The sequence below is a fragment of the Papio anubis genome, chromosome 5 (genome assembly GCF_008728515.1).
Source record: "Papio anubis isolate 15944 chromosome 5, Panubis1.0, whole genome shotgun sequence".
Lineage (NCBI taxonomy): Eukaryota > Metazoa > Chordata > Mammalia > Primates > Cercopithecidae > Papio > Papio anubis.
Genome location: NC_044980.1, coordinates 105,104,699 through 105,124,233, shown reverse-complemented (window position 1 = coordinate 105,124,233; position 19,535 = coordinate 105,104,699). Strand labels below are relative to the sequence as shown.

The 19,535-nt window shown below is 38.4% G+C and overlaps 1 protein-coding gene across 2 annotated transcripts in view; it reads left to right on the top strand.

The window, feature by feature from the left end:
• EPB41L4A (erythrocyte membrane protein band 4.1 like 4A) overlaps positions 1-19,535 on the top strand; it is a 255,671-nt gene that overhangs the window by 132,708 nt on the left and 103,428 nt on the right. For both annotated transcript variants that reach the window (XR_001903629.2, XM_021939596.2), the window contains 3 exons: positions 5,433-5,484; positions 10,328-10,406; positions 19,387-19,484. Coding sequence is in view for 1 of the 2 variants with exons in the window: in XM_021939596.2 (XP_021795288.1) it covers positions 5,433-5,484; positions 10,328-10,406; positions 19,387-19,484 (229 nt within the window). In the remaining variant the exon portion in view is untranslated. The remainder of the gene's footprint in view (positions 1-5,432; positions 5,485-10,327; positions 10,407-19,386; positions 19,485-19,535) is intronic.

Genomic DNA, 19,535 nt, shown 5'->3' with positions numbered 1-19,535 from the left:
TCTGTTTACAGGGTCTGTGGGAAAAGCACAAATAGCTATAACCCAAGTCCTGGATTCCTTGAAACATGTATGTGAATTATGGTGAGTCCTAGAACTCCCCAAGAATGACCTGTTGTATCACTTTTGGGATCTTTGTGGCTCTGTTGTCCCTGATACATGGCCAATTCTGTTTTATTCTCTTAGATCAAGAGGCTGTTTCGCTATATTAATGAAAACTGTGTGTGCTTTTAAGTCCTTTTATTTGGCCTGCAGGAAACTTTATTAAATGTCAATGTAACATTCTTAAATTCTCCAAAGGAGAGTCAACATTGGACCCTGGGTGAAATAAGATGCAGCAAACTCTCATTATTTCATGCTGTCCTTTCTTTTAAAAATTTTTTAGGGTTTGTTCTACTATTACAGCTCTAGGAGACTCCAAAAGAACAGTTGACAAATGAAAGGTTGGACCCTCAATTTAATATATATGTTTTGAAGGTTAGGATAGTGATTGGCTGGACAGTATTAGAGTTTCGAAACCTAATTCTGATACTGCTACCTAGGAAATTGATGAAATTGAGACATTATCAGCCAAGGTGGATGAAAGCAGCCAAGGGCATTTAGCCAGGACTGCCAGAGAGTAAGAAGGGTCTGTCATTGCTCTCCGGGTTACATCAGTGCTGTGATTAAGATTGACAGGCCTGAAGTGGTAAGGCTCTCTAGCTGCTTTACCTCTTCCACTCTGGCAAAGGGGCAGAGTCCGAGAGGACTGTCACCATGACTCCTTAATGATTGAGTGTTTAGGGTATAATATGTTAGGAGCTGACTGTACAAAATCAGGATGAGAGAGCAGGGTCTGTTTGGGTTCATTGTTACCTTTCTACAAAATGGGATCTCATCCAGCTTGTCAGCATATACAAACTGCATAATATACGTTTGAAATAGGAGAGAGAGGGGAGTGGGGAAGGGGAAAGTGATTGAGTGATTATCCCAGAGAATGGACAGCTTAAATGTTGAGAGAGAATGAGAGATAGGGCTATTTCTTCTCATGACCATCTGGCTAGGCAAGAGGCAGCACACCAGGGTACAATTCAGAGAAGCCATTCTCTGAATCAACATTGGACCCGGTGTGAAATAAGATGCAACACGGCTCTTATTGTTGCATGTTGTCCTTCCTTTATTTAAAAAATTTTAGGGTTTATTCTATTAGAACTCTAGGAGACTTCAGAAGAACAGTCTCTTAGGGCACCACACTGCATAGTTCTCAGTTCTCTGCTCCTCTTTCCCCTCACTTGGGGCAGGTGGAAAGACTGAATAGACTACTTCTCTTTCTGGAAGTTCTCCATGAATATTGATTGCTTAGCTGAGTATTTGTTAGCTATTAGGCAACACTGACTTCAATAGAGTGTTCAATTGTAAAGGACTTGGAGTGTTACATTCTGTGTTATTACTTAGAAATTTACCCACTTGCTTTAAGAGTAGTTGAGCTGATAGACATGTACTTTATACAGATTTAAGGCTCTGTTATCCCTCATTTATGTATTTTGATAAAGTTTTTTTTTGAACATGCTATTTAATGATTTTCTTTCCAATAAAGCCATTGTATACTCACCCTGCAGTTAATTTTCCTTGTACATGATTTTATTATCTCATATGTATTGATCTCATACCATTAATTATTGTCTCACCACATTGTATTATAATTGCATGGCTGTGTGTCTCCTGCTAGGCTGTGAGTGCGAGGTTAGTCACGGGTCTCATTCAACTTTGTGTTCTCATACTACTCAGGATAGTGTCTGACATGTCATGTGAAGAACGTGTATAGTGGCTATCCATAAGTGATGAATGAATGAAAGAATGATATCCCTGTTTTAGAGTCTGCCTCCAGAATATTGGCACTCCATGACCGGTATTCTGGATGTATTCCTTAAAACAGGGACATTGTGTTCATTGGCAAATTTTTGTGCCCTTTTTTTCTCTTAAGCTATAGAGTAACAGGCTGATGTGTTTCACTGTGATCTTCCATGTGCTGTGTTTGATTGCTTGTTGATAATGAATGGTGACAAGTGCCATCATAGTGTGACTGCTTTGGTTCCAAGGTCACATCTTTCCCTTGGTTGAACGTAAGTGGGTTTTACATTTCAAGATCTTGGCTTCTGAAACCTGGTGACTTGTGTTTATTATTTATCTTCTTGGGCATTTATCATTGTCTGACCCCTGTAACCCCTGGTTTCCATTTCGATCAAATGAGAGTTGTGCGTGGCTGGCTCTAGGGTGATGCTTAGCATAGCAAATGTGCAGTGAGTTGATTGAATAGCCTTTGACTGAGTCTTGCTGCTGCTGCTTTGTGCTGCAGAATTGTGATTTGTAACTTTACTTGAAACTGTCATTTTACCTTTTTCACCTCACAAATTTAATCACTCTCAAGGAAAGAGATTTATTTTTAAAAAGTACAGATTATCATTAATGTAAAAATTTTAAGAGATTAAATTTTTTTTGCCATTACATGTGATTAAAAATTTTTCTTCCTATTTTCTTTACCTGGCTTTAATGACTGAAAAGCATTCTGGAGACAGGAAAACAAAGACAACACAAAGTGAATGGAATTGAAAACTCTGAAAGAAAATTGCAAAGGTTGTCCTTTGGGATGATGATAGGAGGAGAAATTAAAAACTCTCTGATTTCTGCCTCTTACTAGTTTTAGAACAAGATTAGACAGACAGTAATAAGACCAGAGGCTCCTTTTTTCCCTTCTTGCCACAAGCACATATTGACACCTCATGTGTAAGTGTGGTGTAGGGCCTGAAATTAATCCCAATGTTACGTGTGCCTTGACACCTGGAGAAACTGGGAGCCTCTAATGACCCATCTATAAGCCCCCTCCCTTACTGTGCTCTGGGGAATACGGTCCCCTAGCCAACCAACTCTCCAAGACCCCAGCAGGCTGACATATTGATTTTAGTCTTGTGAAATTTGAAGCAAAGAAAGACACTAACTTTCAACACTCTGAGATAATAAAGGGGTGTTATTTTAGCCTCTAAGCTTGTGGTAATTTGTTATGGTAGCAGTGGAAACTGAATGCAAGTATTAATGAGTATTTGTGTTTCTTTTCCTTGGGTTTCTCTTCATTGAAAAATTCTGGGGGTAGTAAAACCTTTTTGTTTAAAATGAATGGCAAGAAACCATTCCTTCACCTCATGTTTCCATTTCATGAAGAACTCACAGCTTTATATACATAAAGGGATGGGTCCGTGTTGTGTCCAACACGCAGCTTACCATTTGGGTTGATTTTACTCTACTTGAATGAACTATAGTTTCCCTGGGAATCATAATTTTAACACCAAAGCCTTGTTTTTAGTTGCTGTGGGCTCCAAGAGCATTTCACTGACACATCCTCTGCTTCAAATACATTTTCTGTTTTAAAAGTGAGCGATTCTAGACCTTTGAAAAATAAGAAATGGTGAAGACCAGAATAATGAACATTGTATTTTTAGTTGCTGCACTTAGATATGTTGGTTACTGTACTTTTTTTAAAAAGAGTCAAAAAATGGAAACTGCTATGAGTAGCAAATAGTGAAGCTTATGTATGCATGAATAGAGTTTAGTATAGTAATAAAACCTTACAGTAAAATGACTACAACAGTCATATTCATAGTCATAGTATTCATAGTATGAATAATTGTTATTCATAATTAGGAATAAAAGGTAAGGGGATTGCATAAAGCATTATAATTGCCATTTATAATTACTATTGCTGTTACATAGCAGAACAAGCATTCTGCCCTCAACTGAGGGGAAGGAAAGTGAGGACCTGGGCCAGCGCATGAGTGTTGGGGAGGAACGTGGCTCAAGGTGGATCAGCTCCTACCTCACTGTGGTGGGAATTGCCCCTTCTTCATTAAGGAACATGAGGAAATGGAAACTGAGTGGCTTGGCCCTGGGGGTCCCCAACATCTGGCTAGGAGAGTGTGGGAGTGATTCCATCTCTGCCCTCCCCTGACCCTCCAGGGCAGCCCTTATCCCTTTGACTCTGCTTTTGTGGGAACTCCAGTGCCCTCTGTGCTTCTTTGGCTTCTGCCCTGCTCTTCCCACAGATGGAGAGACGAAGCTAGAGGCTTACCTCATCTCTTTCCTTCGTTAATTCTACTTCATAATTGTGAGGTTTAAAGAAAGGCCTCTCCCCAGGGCCCCAAATTCTCCTGTCACCACTTGAAATTCTATTCATTAACTGTTAATTTGAATTAATAAACAGGTATCTTAGACTGGCCAAAGGCAACTATTAAAGGTGACCTAGTCATTCTTGGCATATGTAGCCTGAGCTAGGGGCTATTTTAAAGACTTTACCTGGATTAATTTATTTAATCTGCACAGCAACCTTATGAGGAAGGTTCAGTGGTGTCCAGTCACTTGTCCCAAGTTACATGGCAATGACATGGGGAGAGTCAGAACAGAGTCCCTGTGGGTCTGCGCTGGGATTTAGGCCCTAGCCACTGTGCTGAACTGCTCTTCTGGATCCTTAATGAGGATTTGATTGCTTTCTTCCTAACACCTAGCAACAATACCTGTAGGGATGAGACTGGAAGCAAAGATGGTGAGGACATATTAGGAGGAGACATGGCTCTGAGGGGAGTAGTGCTTGGGATGATGGAGACTTTGGAAAGAGACTTGGAGGACATTTTTTTGAGGCCATTATTTTCCCACCAAAAGTAGTCAGAGGTCACCCATAAGCATTTGGATGTCACATTATAATCAGTACGATAATTCAACCAGGGACCCAGCAAGTACTGCTGTTCTTCTTTGCCTCTCTTCAACATCAACATTGTCTTTTCCTTTGTATTTTATGTTTAATTTAATGTTATTCTTTAAAGGTGGGGTCATGCCATATTGGTCAGGGTGTTCTTAAACTCCTGGCCTCAAGCAGTCCTTCTTCCCCTGCTGAGATTTCAGGTGTGCGCCACCATGACTGGCCCGTTTTTTCTTTTTTTCTTTTGAGATGGAGTCTCGCTCTGTCGCCCAGACTGGAGTGCAGTGGCCAGATCTCAGCTCACTGCAAGCTCCGCCTCCCGGGTTTACGCCATTCTCCTGCCTCAGCCTCCCGAGTAGCTGGGACTACAGGCGCCCGCCACCTCGCCCGGCTAGTTTTTTGTATTTTTAGTAGAGACGGGGTTTCACCGTATTAGCCAGGATGGTCTCGATCTCCTGACCTCGTGATCCACCCGTCTCGGCCTCCCAAAGTGCTGGGATTACAGGCTTGAGCCACCGCGCCCGGCCCCGTTTTTTCTTTTACTGTTCTTGCTGCAGAAAACTCTTATGTATGTTTGTGTGTGTATATGAGGGAAGTGTTTAACTTATCAAGTTTTAAAGTGTTGTTTAAGTAACATTTTGCAAATATTCTTGGAGTAAAAGCTAATGAAAATCGACTAATTTCTTTAATTGTCCTTTTCTTCCTCACACAGTATTGGCTGGATCCTGCAAAAACTCTTGCTGAGCACAAAGAACTGATCAACAGTAGGTATTTAACTTTTGCTTTGTTAAAGGGTGGCTTGAAAGCGATGACAAAGTCCATGGTTAGTTGGGTGCAGAAGTGGGCTTAAGTACTGGAGAAGTGAGTACTAGTACTCAAGTGTGAGAATATGGGAATGTGTGTATTGTGTGCATTGCTAGGCCTTCTCCAAACTCGTATTAAATTTAATCAGTCTCTGAGTGGATCTTGGTATTGAATTTATCCTAGAGGCAGGCCTTCCCTTGATTTTGTCTGTGGTTTTTCTGTATGCTTGTCTTTAAAATTTGACCTTAAAACAAAAAAGGAAAATAGACATTAATGGGTGGTAGGGGGACTGCAGGGATGGGTCATAATGTCCAAGCTTTTAAAGAGCTTGAGTTTCTTGAGTTATGGCATGGTTTTGCCATTCGGACCACTCAGTTTCCTAAGCCAGTAAGAGGTGCTTTTGTGACCTGAAAAGTGGTCTTCAGAGAGAGACCATTTTTGGGAGCTAGCTTTTTGGTTTTATCAATACGAATATTATAAGGAGACGCAATATAATTAAGTATATATTCCTTAATCTTAATTTCCAGAACCCAAGTTTTTATTTATAAGCACAAACACAGAGGCTCCTTAAGTGTGCAAAAGAATACTCTTTTTTTTAAAAAAATTGTCTGTTTCAATTGAAATAAAATATACATGAAGTATAAAATGGATTCTTTTAACCATTTTTGCGTGCAATTCAGAAGCATTAGGTACATTTACATTGTTGTGCAGCCATCATCACTGTCCATCTCCAAAATGTTTTAATCTCCCTAAACTGAAACTCTGTTCCCCATTAAAGCATTTTACTGAACTGTGTAAATTATTGCTAATCAAAACGGAGTGGATTCTTCTGGCATTCATTACCCCCATTCTGAGTCTGTATTTTCTGTGCGTGTCAGCTTGTTTCCTGCGGTAGTATTGGTTGTGCGATGCTCCATGGATCCAAGGGCAGGAATGTAGCTCTGCTTCCAAAAGGAACTGGAAACCTGGACTGCAAAGCCATCAGAAAGTCCTGTTTCTATGAACGTCAGCATCATTGTTGTTTCTCATTGCATTCCCACCTCTGTAGTGGAAACCACTGGAGTTTACAAGTTACAGCTCTAGTGTATTTGAACTGATTTAAAAAATACCAATTGGAAAACCAGAAAAATTTCAGGAATGATTTCTTTTCTTTTTTTTTTTTTTGAGATGGTATCTTGCTCTGGCACCCAGGCTGGAGTGCAATGATGTGCTCTCAGCTCACCGCAATCTCTGCCTCCTGCGTTCAAGCAATTCTTCTGCCTCAGCCTTATAAGTAGCTGGGATTACAGGCGCCCACCACCATGCCTGGGTAATTTTTTTATATATATATATTTTTAGTAGAGATGGGGTTTCGCCATGTTGGCCAGGCTGGTCTCGAATTCCTGACCTCAGGTGATCCACCCACCTCAGCCTTCCAAAGTGCTAGGATTACAGGCGTGAGCCACCGCACCCAGCCGATTATTTTAAAATAAACTCACAGGTTTCTTTTATAGGAAAAAAAGTTGATATTTCTATCAAGGTGATGAAAAATTATTATTTTAAGGTACGTTATTAAAGTGTTCCTAAGCACATTTAAAGTGTCTACTTATTTACATGGTATGAAATATTTTATTTAAGTATCAGTCTATAATGCAGTCACTTTTTTATTCTAAAAATTTGATGTAGGCTGGACGTGGTGGCTTACACCTATAATCCCAGCAATTTGGGAGGCTGAGGTAGGTGGATCACCTGAGATCAGGAGTTCAAGACCAGCATGGCCAACATGGTGAAACCCAGTCTCTGCTAAAAATACAAAATTTAGCTGGATGTGGTGGCGAGTGCCTGTAATCCCAGCTACTCAGGAAGCTGAGGCAGAGAATATGGCTTAAAACCCAGGAGGCAGAGGTTGCAGTGAGCTGAGATCCCACTATTGCACTCCAGCCTGGGCAATAGAGTGAGACTCTGTCTCAAAAAAAAAAAAAAAAAAAAAATTCTGCATAGTAAGAATAAAACAACTGGTATTATAATTGAAGAAATGTTAATGACTGAAGAATCCTTCCATTTTATCTCATGAAATTGTTTGATAGTGAAGGAAAATGGCTGTCAAATCTCTAATAGATTAGTCAGAAAGAGAATCTATAAAAACGACAGAACATTTGCTAGTTACCAGAATGCTTGTAGTTAATCTTGATTTATTTCTCCTTGAGTTAATGAGAAACTCCTTATCAAAGACCTCAAAATTAGTCTACGTAAAAGATAGAGGATTCCTAGTTTTTGGCTTCTGTATTTTTTGCTAAAGTGAAACAATATTAACTTTACTTTACATAAGAGTTTCTTAAACGTCGAGTCCATGGCATGACGTGAATTCAAGACAATAATTTTGTAATTTGAATTATCAGCACCTTACTTTTTTGTAGTCTTAGAATAGGAAGCCAAAAAGTATCTGGCTGAACATATCCTTGTCCAAATGTTCATTTCTATAGCCTTTGATTACTGTCTGAAACAATGATGCATATAAGAGTATTAACTTACGCTAAAGGTATTACTATTTTGTGTTTCCCTGAAAAGCTATATAGATAGAATAGTGCACCCCAAAGTGCTGAGCTCTAGATATTAGCAAACTTTTTTTTCTTCCCAGTGATTTTAGGCAAGTTGTTTAACTCCTTGGAGTTTCACATGCCTTGCATATGTTACCAAGTTGCTATTGTTGAGATTCAAATGTTTATGAAACATTGTTGTACATTATGAAATGTAACCAAATGGTAATGATGCCTTATATTTAGAACACAGCCATTTTATATGTGAATGGGAAATGAAAGGCTAGTTTGGGCCAGAAGAACTTAGAGAAAATTAGCCAAAACCAAATGTTTTTAATTGTGTACTTTTAACATTTTTGTTTAACTGTTCATATTGAATATTTGAAATGTACGGGCTTGGTGAACGGGGTGTAATCTGTCATGTTCCAGAGAATAGAAGCAACTCTGGGGCCTGAAGAAGGCCTCTTCTCTTTGTGTACCATCTCGACAGCATCTGTGCTCCTGCCCGCCCCCTAGGTACTAACCCCAGCTGCCTGCGGGCACAGACAGACCCATCTGCTCAGGAACATGGAGCTTGATTGACACAGACAGATAAGCTGAGGGTGGACTTCCTGGCTCTTCTAAATATTTAATAGTCTGTGCCTCCCTGACATCTATGTTCAGGGATAGAGGTGTATTTGTTAGAAATACAAACACAGTGGTTAAACAAACATAAAAATTAAACATAAGGAATCAACTCCAATAATAAGAAATTCTAGCAGTTTCTTTTAAAGTTTAGTTTTTAAAAAAGCTGTAGCATAAGGAGTGTCTTACACAGGAAGGCATAGATGAGGGGAGAGGCAGGATCCTCATCTTGATTGTCTTCCACATGCCAGGAACAGGGTTCCAGTGTGTTGCACACATAAGTATGTGTATGTAATATTAATAAATAGTAACATAGTTAATATGTTATAAATACATGATACCTTTATTCTTGTTCTGTTTAATTTCTTTCCCCCAGTTTCTAAATTTGTGACTTTATTCAGTTAAGAATAGCAAGGCTAGGGTTACTTTATGTCAGTTTAGACAGTATGGAAGACTTTTACTGAGATGCATGGTTCACATCTTTTCTTTTTAATGCGTGGGAGAGCTTTTGTTGCAAAACAATTAACACCCATAACTACCAGTTGGTATACCAGGTAACAAATCCTTTTAAAAACAAAGTGTATTAGATCTAGTTACTGCACAGCGTGGAGATACGCAGTTTTGGAAACAGTACAGATTAGATTGATACCCTCAGAAATAAAAATATTTCCTAGTAAAAGCATAATATAATGTGTTTGGCACCCAAGGGGTTTGTGTCTTCTTGCACAATATGAGTATGTATTTATTTTTTATTTTTCCATGTACAGATAATTCCAGGCTTTGTTTCTGATTTAAAACATAAAAAACTTTGTAGGCATAGTTCTTCTTTGGTAAATGAATTAGATGAGAAAGGTTTTCTTAAATACGTGAGAACACATTTTTAGATTCAGAAGTATTTAAGAATGAAACAAATATTGTCCCTAATTTTATTATGTAGCCTCACTGATGACTTTTTTCCCGTAAAAAAAGGTAAGAGTTATCATAAGAAAATTCTAATGAGTTAGTTTAAGGATAGAACATTTCTAGCCCTTCTTCCCAGAGTTTGCCATTTAGTAATTTTTTTTTTTTTTTACTCTTCTAGGAAAAAAAAAAACAAAAAAAAAACCCAAATATGATCCCTTTTTCACAAAAGGGAATTTAGATTGTTGGTCTTTTCCACATCAGCACATGCAGATGCCCTTCTGTCTGTCTGAGCATTTGCATGGTGTATGTCCGGTGGCTGGGGCTGACTTAAATAGTCCACCTGCTCCTGAGCATTTAAGTTGTTTTCAGCTTTTTGCAGATAGGTTTAAAAACTATTTTTTTAATGAAATGATAAGTGGGTGGTTTTTTAAACCATTTATTTTTTTTCTTTCTTCACTATGAAAAATTACATATATATTATAGAAAATGGGAAAAACATAAATAATAAAAATTGTCTATAACCTTACCAACCAGATATAAGAACCAGCAACATTCTGGTGTATTTGGCTGTGTCTTCTATCTGTGTGTGTATGTGTCAAGGTCCTACTGTCACAGTTCTGAACTTTGCTGTTTCTATCTTACGTTTTCTTGTTTCTTTAGACATTTTTGGAGTGTAATTGTAAATAGTCGTATAATATTATACTGTAACTTTGACTATTTTATGATTTTAGTGAAATTTAATTTCTATTTCTTATTTTAGCCGGACCTCCATATACTTTGTATTTTGGTATTAAATTCTATGCTGAAGATCCATGTAAACTTAAAGAAGAAATAACCAGGTATAGTATTGACTTTGTTTCTGAAGAGATACATGCATTGCATATACAAAAAGCTTTATTTAAAATATATTAAAATTGGGCTAAACATTTGGATGTGTGTCTACCTGCATTTTGTAATGCATCTCTTGTGAGGGTAAAATTTAAACTAGCATTGCATGAAGTTGATCAGTGTCTGACGATAGAGGTGTTTGAAAATGGCATGAACCTGGGTGACGTGATGATACATTTTGCATCTGCTGTGATGAAATATTTCTGTATCATTATTGTTAAGCATGCATTCAGCCTTTGTATTCATATGGAAGTCATTTGAACTGCCTAAAGGAAGGATATTTTGATGCTCGGTTTGTACTTCTAAATATACATTTGCGCAGCCAGTTATTTCTTTTTAATTGGTTGTAGCTTAAATATTAGCTTTCCAGGTGTTTCATTTATCTCTATAGGAAATAAGAAGATAATTGCTTTTAGTATTAAGAATGGAAACCAATGTTTTAATGCATTACTTCACCTTTGTCACCAAATATTTGATATGAGTAAGACAATTTCCTATCGATATTGATTAGGTTGTCAAAATAGTACATGTCAACAACTGAAAGGGCTTATGAAGAACAGACCAGTTATATTTTAACTTATTCCGCTGATGACCTAGCTGCATGTGGTAGCAAAAACAAAAGCATATTTCCTAACTTAACACTAAGTGGTCAGTTTTCCCAGTGAACCCATATTAGAGGCTCAAATAAAGCCTAATACCTCCTTTGAAAAAGTTGAAATCATGTCTTTCGTAGCCTACGGTTTTGTTTCTATTCCATGCTTTCATCTGTCTCAGACTTTCTTTTGTCTTTATTCTGGACTGCACCAGAAGGATGAGAAGAGGGTAGGCTAATTGGACCTTTTTCATCCCACTTTCAAGTGCCATATTTAGGCCTCATTTTTACTTTGTTTTATTTTATCCCTCAACTTAAGATGTAATCTATTTGAACTGTAATGATTGATTGATGAAAATATTATATTTCATAACCTGTATTTAATTTTTTAAGAGACAGGGTCTTACTGTATCACGCAGGCTAGAGTGTAGCAGTGTAATCATAGCTCACTGACCTCAAACTCCTGTGCTCACAGAATCCTCCCGCCTCAGCCTCAGGAGTAGCTGGGACTACAGGTGTGTGCCCCTACACCTAGCTAATACTTTTTGTTTTTTTGTCTTGTTATGTTGACCAGGCTGATCTTGAACTCCTGGCTTCTAGCAGTCCTCCTGCCTTAGCCTCCCAAAGTGCTGGGATTACCAGCATGAGTCACTGTACCAGCCCAGACTTCATTTTTAGAACCAAGCAGATGTCTGCATTCACATTGTTCATTATCACATTGTTAGTGAGCACTTTGAAAAGCAGACATGGCAGTTTAAGCTTTTGCAGAGCACATCTTTCTGGGGAAAGGGCCGTTAGGATGGAGAGGAAATGTTGAGGAGAGGGATGGTATTTTCATTAGAGTTTCAGAGGGAAGTTGAATTCAAGTACTGTAAAAAAATACACTTATATCTGTAACTCATTAGGGAATTGCAAGGGCAAAACATTTTTTAAAAAATAAAATGAAAGTCCTTCATAGTCAGGTTGTGAGTAATCTCTGCCTGTGCCTAAGTGTCCTCAGTTGTAAAACTGGAGATGTACCTGTTTCAAGGTTTTCTTAAGCATTAAATGGAATACTGTATATAAAGCTCTTATGATTGTCCGTGTCTCATACTATGTTTGAGGAATGTTAATACTTATTTCATTCTATCCTTTTTCTAGATGTATGGTGGAGTTACATCTTAAATAGGGGTTAGGTTCCAAAAATACTTGAGTTAATTTTAAGAAGGGATAAAAAAGATCATTGTTTATAATGCATTACTTCACCTCTGTTCACCACACATATGAACAGAAATTTCCCAACAGAATCTATAGATGGATCATTAACAGAATACATGGATTTTTTTATAATTTACAACCCACAATATTTTCAGTACAACCAGTTGTATTGAAAGTTTTAGACCAGCTTGTGTAGTTAAGAGCACAATGACATAGCTGGCTTACAATTAGTGTCCATGATTTGTTGCCTAAAACATATGGTTGAATTTAGGTAAGTTAAATGTGCATTTAATACATTGATATACACATATTATTCATTTTATTATTGATTTACATGAATATATTACCATTAATGGACCTGAAAAAGAGGAGTCACATGAGATAATTTTGGCAAAAGCAAGAACTGAAACCAAAAAGCAAAATCTCCAGATACATGCTATTTAAGGAAGAACATACTTCTGCCAGCATTTTCAAGTTGAGTGTTTATCTTAATTTAGTTCTTTGGAAAATTGTGCCAGCCTACTCTGCATTGGCTGTTAGGTTGTCTGTAATTTTTTGATATGAATGATCATGCTATCATAAACATGCTTATACATAATCTTTTATGTGTATGTTTTTTTGACATGTTACTATTTCATACATATTGTATTGCCTCTTTCACCATCTAACCCAGCTTTTTTTTTTTTTTTTTTTTTTGAGACGGAGTTTTACTCGTCGCCCAGGCTGGAGTTCAGTGGTGTGATCTCAGCTCACTGCAACCTCCACCTCCTGGGTTCAAGCGATTCTCCTGCCTCAGCCTCCCGAGTAGCTGGGATTACAGGTGCCCACCACCATGCCCAGCTAATATTTTGTATTTTTAGTAGACACAGTGTTTTGCCATGTGGGGCAGGCTGGTCTCAAACTCCTGACCTCAGGTGATCTGCCCACTTCGGGCTCCCAAAGTGCTGTAACCCAGTCTTTTTACTGCTGCATTGTATTCCATAATTAACTGTATGTTTTGGCCATCCAGATTGTTTCCTTTTTTAAAAAAATTAGGGCTGGGCGCAGTGGCTCACGCTTGTAATCGCAGCGCTTTAGGAGGCCAAGGCGGGCGGATCACGAGGTCAGGAATTCGAGACCAGCCTGGCCAACACAGTGAAACCCTGTCTCTACTAAAAAAAAATACAAAAATTAGCTGGGTGTGGTGGCGGACTCCTGTTCGGGAGGCTGAGGCAGGAGAATCGCTTGAACCAGGGAGGTGGAGGTTGCAGTGAGCCGAGATCGCGGTGCTGTACTCCAGCCTAGGTGACAGAGCTAGACTCTGTCTCAAAAAAAAAAAAAAAAAAGAAAGAAAAAAAAATACAGATAATGCTACAGGGAACTTCTCATGTATATACATGGTCATGCTATTAATATATGCAGTATTTCAGAAGGACACTGATGTAGGAAAAAAGATCTGGAATGAATGTGATAGAAAAATAAAGTTTCAGATTATGAAAAATGTAAGTTAATAGAATCATCAACTTGGAGTCCCTGCTTGTGTTCTAAGGTGTTTTCTGAAGTAAATGAAATTGGGGGGACTTTGAGGTCATATATTCTGAACTCCACCCTTGTAGAACATTTCTGACACATCAACCAGCTTCTTATTAAGCACTTTTAGGTAGGAAACCTACTTTTAAAAGCACTAAGAAATTCAATAAGAAATAATTCTCTGATGGTCTATACAGAATAAATCTGATCTCTCTTTTCTTTATTAGTACTGTAAATAATTCGTGTCCTCAGGAGATCTGTTAAACTGATTTTCAGTTCTAATTCAAAACGTGACATCCTTCCCTGTATTGTGTGTCCTTCATAGCTCTGTATCCTCCACAGATTTGATAAGTATAATACATATATTGGTTAGAAAGACAGGCTTGGGAGTCAGAAAGGCTGAGGTCTGCATCCTTGCTTTGTCATTCACTAATTCTGTAATCTTGAGAAGATTGCATAGCCTTTTGTAAAGTCTCAGTTTTTTCATCCGTGCAATGGCATTATAGTGTTTCTTCAAAAACATGCTTGGAGGAATATGTAAGAGTGTACTGGCAAAGTACTTACCATAATGCAAAGATGTAAGTGTTCAATAATGATCAAGGTAGCTGACATGGAAATAATGATTATTGTTTTATATTTTCAAATTATTGATTAAAACATTAGGAAAAGACCAGCTTGGAGCCCTGAGATAGGTCTTCTTGCATGTTTAAGTCAATCCAGTAATCAGACCCTTCTTATTGTAGGTGTTGATTTAATTATGAATCATTTTACTATCCCCTGTAGCCTACATTTCTTGAATATGTATGTCAAGACAGAATGCACTTACACTTCATTCTGTAACTATCTGGAGTACCATGTTCCAGTGTGCTGAGTAAAAGGAGATTGAGTGGTGACCAGGGCAAGATCTGGTTTCAGTCTGCCTAAAGAGAGAATCTGTCAGTTGTCTTGCTGACAGCCCTATCTGAAATGCCATTGGAATTTCCCTGAACTTTTAAGGATCTTAAAACTCTTTCTAAAAAAAGAAAATAATGTTAGTTCCAAATGACTCATTCATAATACTTTTTAGAGTCTCAAAACGTGTTTTATTTTTTTTCTTAGTTTTATAATAATATTTCACAGTATTTTGTTGAGGATTGACATTAAGTTCTTGTCTTCTTTTTGCAACCCAGAATCTTCCCTTGGTGAAGATGGGTTTGTTTTATTTAGCTTCTTCATTTCCTGTGTGACCTTCAGTCCTATACTTACTTCCTGAGTCCCTGTCTCCTCCTTTCACTGAAGGTAATGGTCCTCATCTACCTCAGAGTTGAGGGTTACATTTTCTTATAGAAGCGAAAGGACTTTGTGAGCTTTAAAGGACTATCTAAATGTAAGGTGATGTTATTGCTATTTGTTTCCATATTTTCATCATTGGTTTTCAACTTTAGAGGTGAAAGAGTTATGATTTTTTTCTACTGTTTTTCTGCTAAGTCCTATGTGCCATTTTTCTGCATTATTTAATATCATGTTATGATTTAAATGTTTCCCTTTGACTCTCACATTTAAATTTTATCAAGACTGGTTAGATAAAATGCTGTGTTCCTGCTCTTTGTGGGATGAAGGTAACGATCATGCTCCTTATTACCTCTGTATAGGTTGGTAGTCTCCTCTAGGTTCTCCTGTTTCACATTCAGCTATCACCTGAAATCAAACTCCTCCCTGTCCCTACCTCCTTCAGTTTTCTCAGCAGGGTCTCACATCATTAGAAGGTGCACTGTAGGATTCTTTGGTATGAGCATTCGTGACTGTTTTTGGCCAGGAATCTCACAGGAGCCTTCTGTTTTGAGCTTCTGTCTCTCTGCCCCTTCTTTAAGAAAGTCCTTGTCTGTTCTTCTTGCCTCTAATTGCTAAACTGTTAATGGATCTCAACGACTTTTACATCCTTGGTATCAGTTTAGCTATTTTCAACACACATTAGATAAATAGAAAACTGTGAGGCCAATATTTCAGGCCTGTCTCTTGTGTTGTACTGGTGGTGGTGGCGTGTTAAGTACAGATAGAGTGGAAGACAGAATGCTCCTCCCTACCTAGAAATCAAAGTCTCGGGGCAGTGCATATACATCGGTTTGTTAGTTTACAAAAGGTGGTAACCAGAAACTGCTTCATGAAGCCTCTGCTGTATACCACAATGTATTCTGGAAACTTCCTTGTTAAGTAGATATTTTTAGTTAGCATTTTTTCCCCAGTATGGTACAGTATAACTAGAGTCACAGTATAATTTATTGTCCAAACTTTGACACTTTAGAGAATGATGAAGTGAGTTATTAATAATTATATATTCATAATAGGCATAAATTAGTACTCTCCTAGGCAAACTGGCACATAGGTTCATCCTAATTAAAGCCAGAGATAAACAAGGACTCAAGCATTCAATCATAGCTTTAATCAGAATGACACAGAAGGAAAGACTCAGCAACTCTAACTTGCTCTAATTTAAATAAAATATTAAATTTACTATAAGCACCATAAAACATACAAAATAAGCAATATATAGTTAACTTAAAATAGGCCCTGAGATACTATAAAATGTTTAACATATGAAAATATGATTTTACTTTATCACAAATTTGCCTCATGACTCTAGTAAGATGCTAGATATAATAAAAATCAAGTTTTAAATTAAAAATAGTTTGCCTTCAATTTTTGATTTTTTTTTTTTTTTTAATGCAGGGAGTGAAAGATCTGTGATATCTTTAAAGGGCAGGCTAACCAGGGAATTTTGAATAGATGTATTTTTTCTTTATGAATTTCTTAGAGACAGCAAATAATGTTCCCAGTTTTTAGAATTTTGTCTCTCTGTTTATCCATGTACCCAACTTGCAAATCAACAAGTATGTATTGAGCAGCTCCTATGCGCTGAGCCCGAGATACTAGGAATGCAGTTGCCAATGTGATGTGGCTCCTGTTTCTTTGTATCTGTTTGTCTGTGTTTCAGCTCTTTGTTTTCTACTATGTATTTTTAATCTCTCTGTTCCTCTGTTCCTCTCCTTTTGTCTTTGAAGCAGATGTCTATCATTTCTGTATTTGGCAAAAGATTTGATTGTCTAGTCAGATGTTAGTCTTTTTTTTTTTTTTTTTTTTTTTTGAGAGAAGGTGTTACTCTGTTGCCCAGTCTGGAGTGCAGTGGTGCAGTTACGGCTCACTGCAACCTCAACCTTCTGGGCTCAGATGATCCTCCTGCCTCAGCCTCCCAAGTAGCTGTGACTGCATGCATGTACCCCCAAGCCTGGCTAATTTGTTTTTTGTAGAGATGGGGGTCTCACTATGTTGCCCAGGCTGTCCCAAACTTCTGGCCTCAAGCAATCCTCTTTCCACAGCCTCCCAAAGTACTGGGATTACAGGTGGGAACCACCATGCACAGTCTCAAAGTCTTAATAGAGAAAGAGACACTTGCATCTCTGACCCCTTTCTTTAAAAAATACACTTCAGGAAAAGAAATTTGAAGATGCCAATAGAGAAGGAGGAGGGTGTAGTGAAGTGCAAGTTTCCAGCAGCAAGCAGTGATAATTCTCACAGTTGTCTCTTTTGTTTATAAGGTTTGTTTGTTTTTTTGAGACAGAGTCTTGCTCTGTCACCCAGGCTGGGGTGCCGTGGCGCAATCTCAGCTCATGGCAACCTCCACCTCTTGGGTTCAAGTGATTTCTCCTGCCTCAACGTCCCAAGTAGCTGGGACTACAGACATGCACCACCATTCCTAACTTTTGTATTTTTAGTAGAGAAAGGGTTTCACCATGTTGGCCTGGCTGGTCTTGAACTCCTGATCTCAGGTGATCCGCTTGCCTCAACCTCCCAAAGTACTGGGATTACAGGTGTGAGCCACCATGCCCACCCTTGTTTATAAGGTTTTGTATTTAAGTTCTCCTAATTTTACTTGACTCTACTTTTCTCTTCTCCAAGAGGAGCACAGATGATCATTATCAAATGGATTTAGTAGCTCAGATGAACATTCAGGGAATTGAAAATAGTTAACTAGGGTTGGGAAAAGGTGTGCAAATTATGGAACAGGGTGGTCACTGATCAGTGGCAAGAAGTGGCCCCAGAATTAAGCAGAAGTAGGAAGTCAGTCTTACAAGCTATCTTAAGGAGCTTGAACTTTATCCTAAAGGCAAAGGGAAGTCTTTTGAGGTTTGTTTGTTTGTTTTTTTTTCAACTGAAAGAGTGACATGATCCTGTTTTCATCTTAAGAATCCTGCTTACCTCTTGAGAGGTTTGGAAGGAAAGTAAGTATGAGTGATGGCAGAACAGTTAGGAGGAGGTTTTAGAAATTTAGTAGAGAGTGACCTGGTCTAGGGGATCGAGAGGAGTATAGATTTTAGAAACAGCATATTTGGTGATTGAATGTGGGTGCCAGGGATGATTACACATTGTTCCCAGGGTTATTTTTCTTGGACAGCTGAAGGTGGGGGTGCCACTTACTGAAATGGGCAGTGGGGAAACATGGGGCATTGAGCAAATTTTCTCTGAAACATGTGGTTGCAATCAAAGTTGATACCAGTCTTTTTGAAATAATCAATGTGGTGTCTAATATCTAACACAAATGTAACATTTCCTCCCTAAGGGCTTTGGTTGTGAGCATTTGGAGAAGAGATATTTATCATAGCTGATTATTATAGTTCATTTCCTTTGTTTTTTTCTACCCTTCCCAATGACATCGAGTCACCTTATAAAACAGAAGTCACAAAAGGACAGGTTAAAGTGTGTGACAGTGTGTGTGCATGTGTGTAAGTGCTAGCATCCAAGGATGATGTGGATGGTTAGTTATGTTGGTTCATAAACCTCTGGCCCCTCTCAGTCCACTGGCAGAATAGCTGAATAAGAAAACAAAACTAATCAAAGTTACATATCATCCTGATTGAGAGAGTTCTAGGGTCAGATTTCTTGGGTTCTAGCTCTAACTCTGCTGCTTAATTCGTTGTGAGGTCCTGGACAAGTTATTTCCCCTCTGAGTCTATCAGTTTTCTCATCTGCACAATGGAGAAAATAATAGTACTGACTTCATTTTTAAAGTCTTAACCTAAGTTATTATACATAAATTACTTAGGATGAGTTACCATATAGTGTTAAGAACAGTGCATGGCATTGCTGTTATAACAGGTTTTCTTTTGGCAACTTGGAATGAGCAGATAATAGACAGAGTGTTATGTAATATAGGTTGGGTCTTTGTGATTTATTCTTCCCAGTAGGAGCGTGTTGTGGTGGCAGTGGCAGTAATGATAGCTTAAAAGAGTGTAGAGTTATCCTTTGCATTCACCCTGTGATGTGGATGCTGTCAACGGTTCCAGTTTTGCAGGTGGGGAGGCTGGCTGTTGGAGAGGTTAAGCAGCAGCCCAAAGCTACAGAGGTAGTGAATGCCGGGGCTGGGAAGTAAGCCAAGCAGTTGAACTTGAAAGCCGCACTTTTTAGCCACAACCCTATATTGCCTCTGTAAGGTATGTTTGAGTAGTTCCTGTTCACTCAACAGCCCCCTCACACAAGAGTGGGGGGTGGCTTTATTTTAATTGAAGGTGATTGGTTGTTAACCTTGATTATCAGGGTCTAAAACATCAGGTTTGAGTAGTGTAAGAGATCGTTAATCTCTCTTTTTGTTTCTCTTTTAGATATCAGTTTTTTTTGCAGGTGAAACAAGATGTCCTTCAGGGCCGCCTGCCCTGTCCCGTCAACATTGCCGCTCAGCTGGGAGCGTATGCCATCCAGTGTAGGTGCCACTTAAACATATTTGCCTCAGAAATGTCTGGAGAAAGTATTT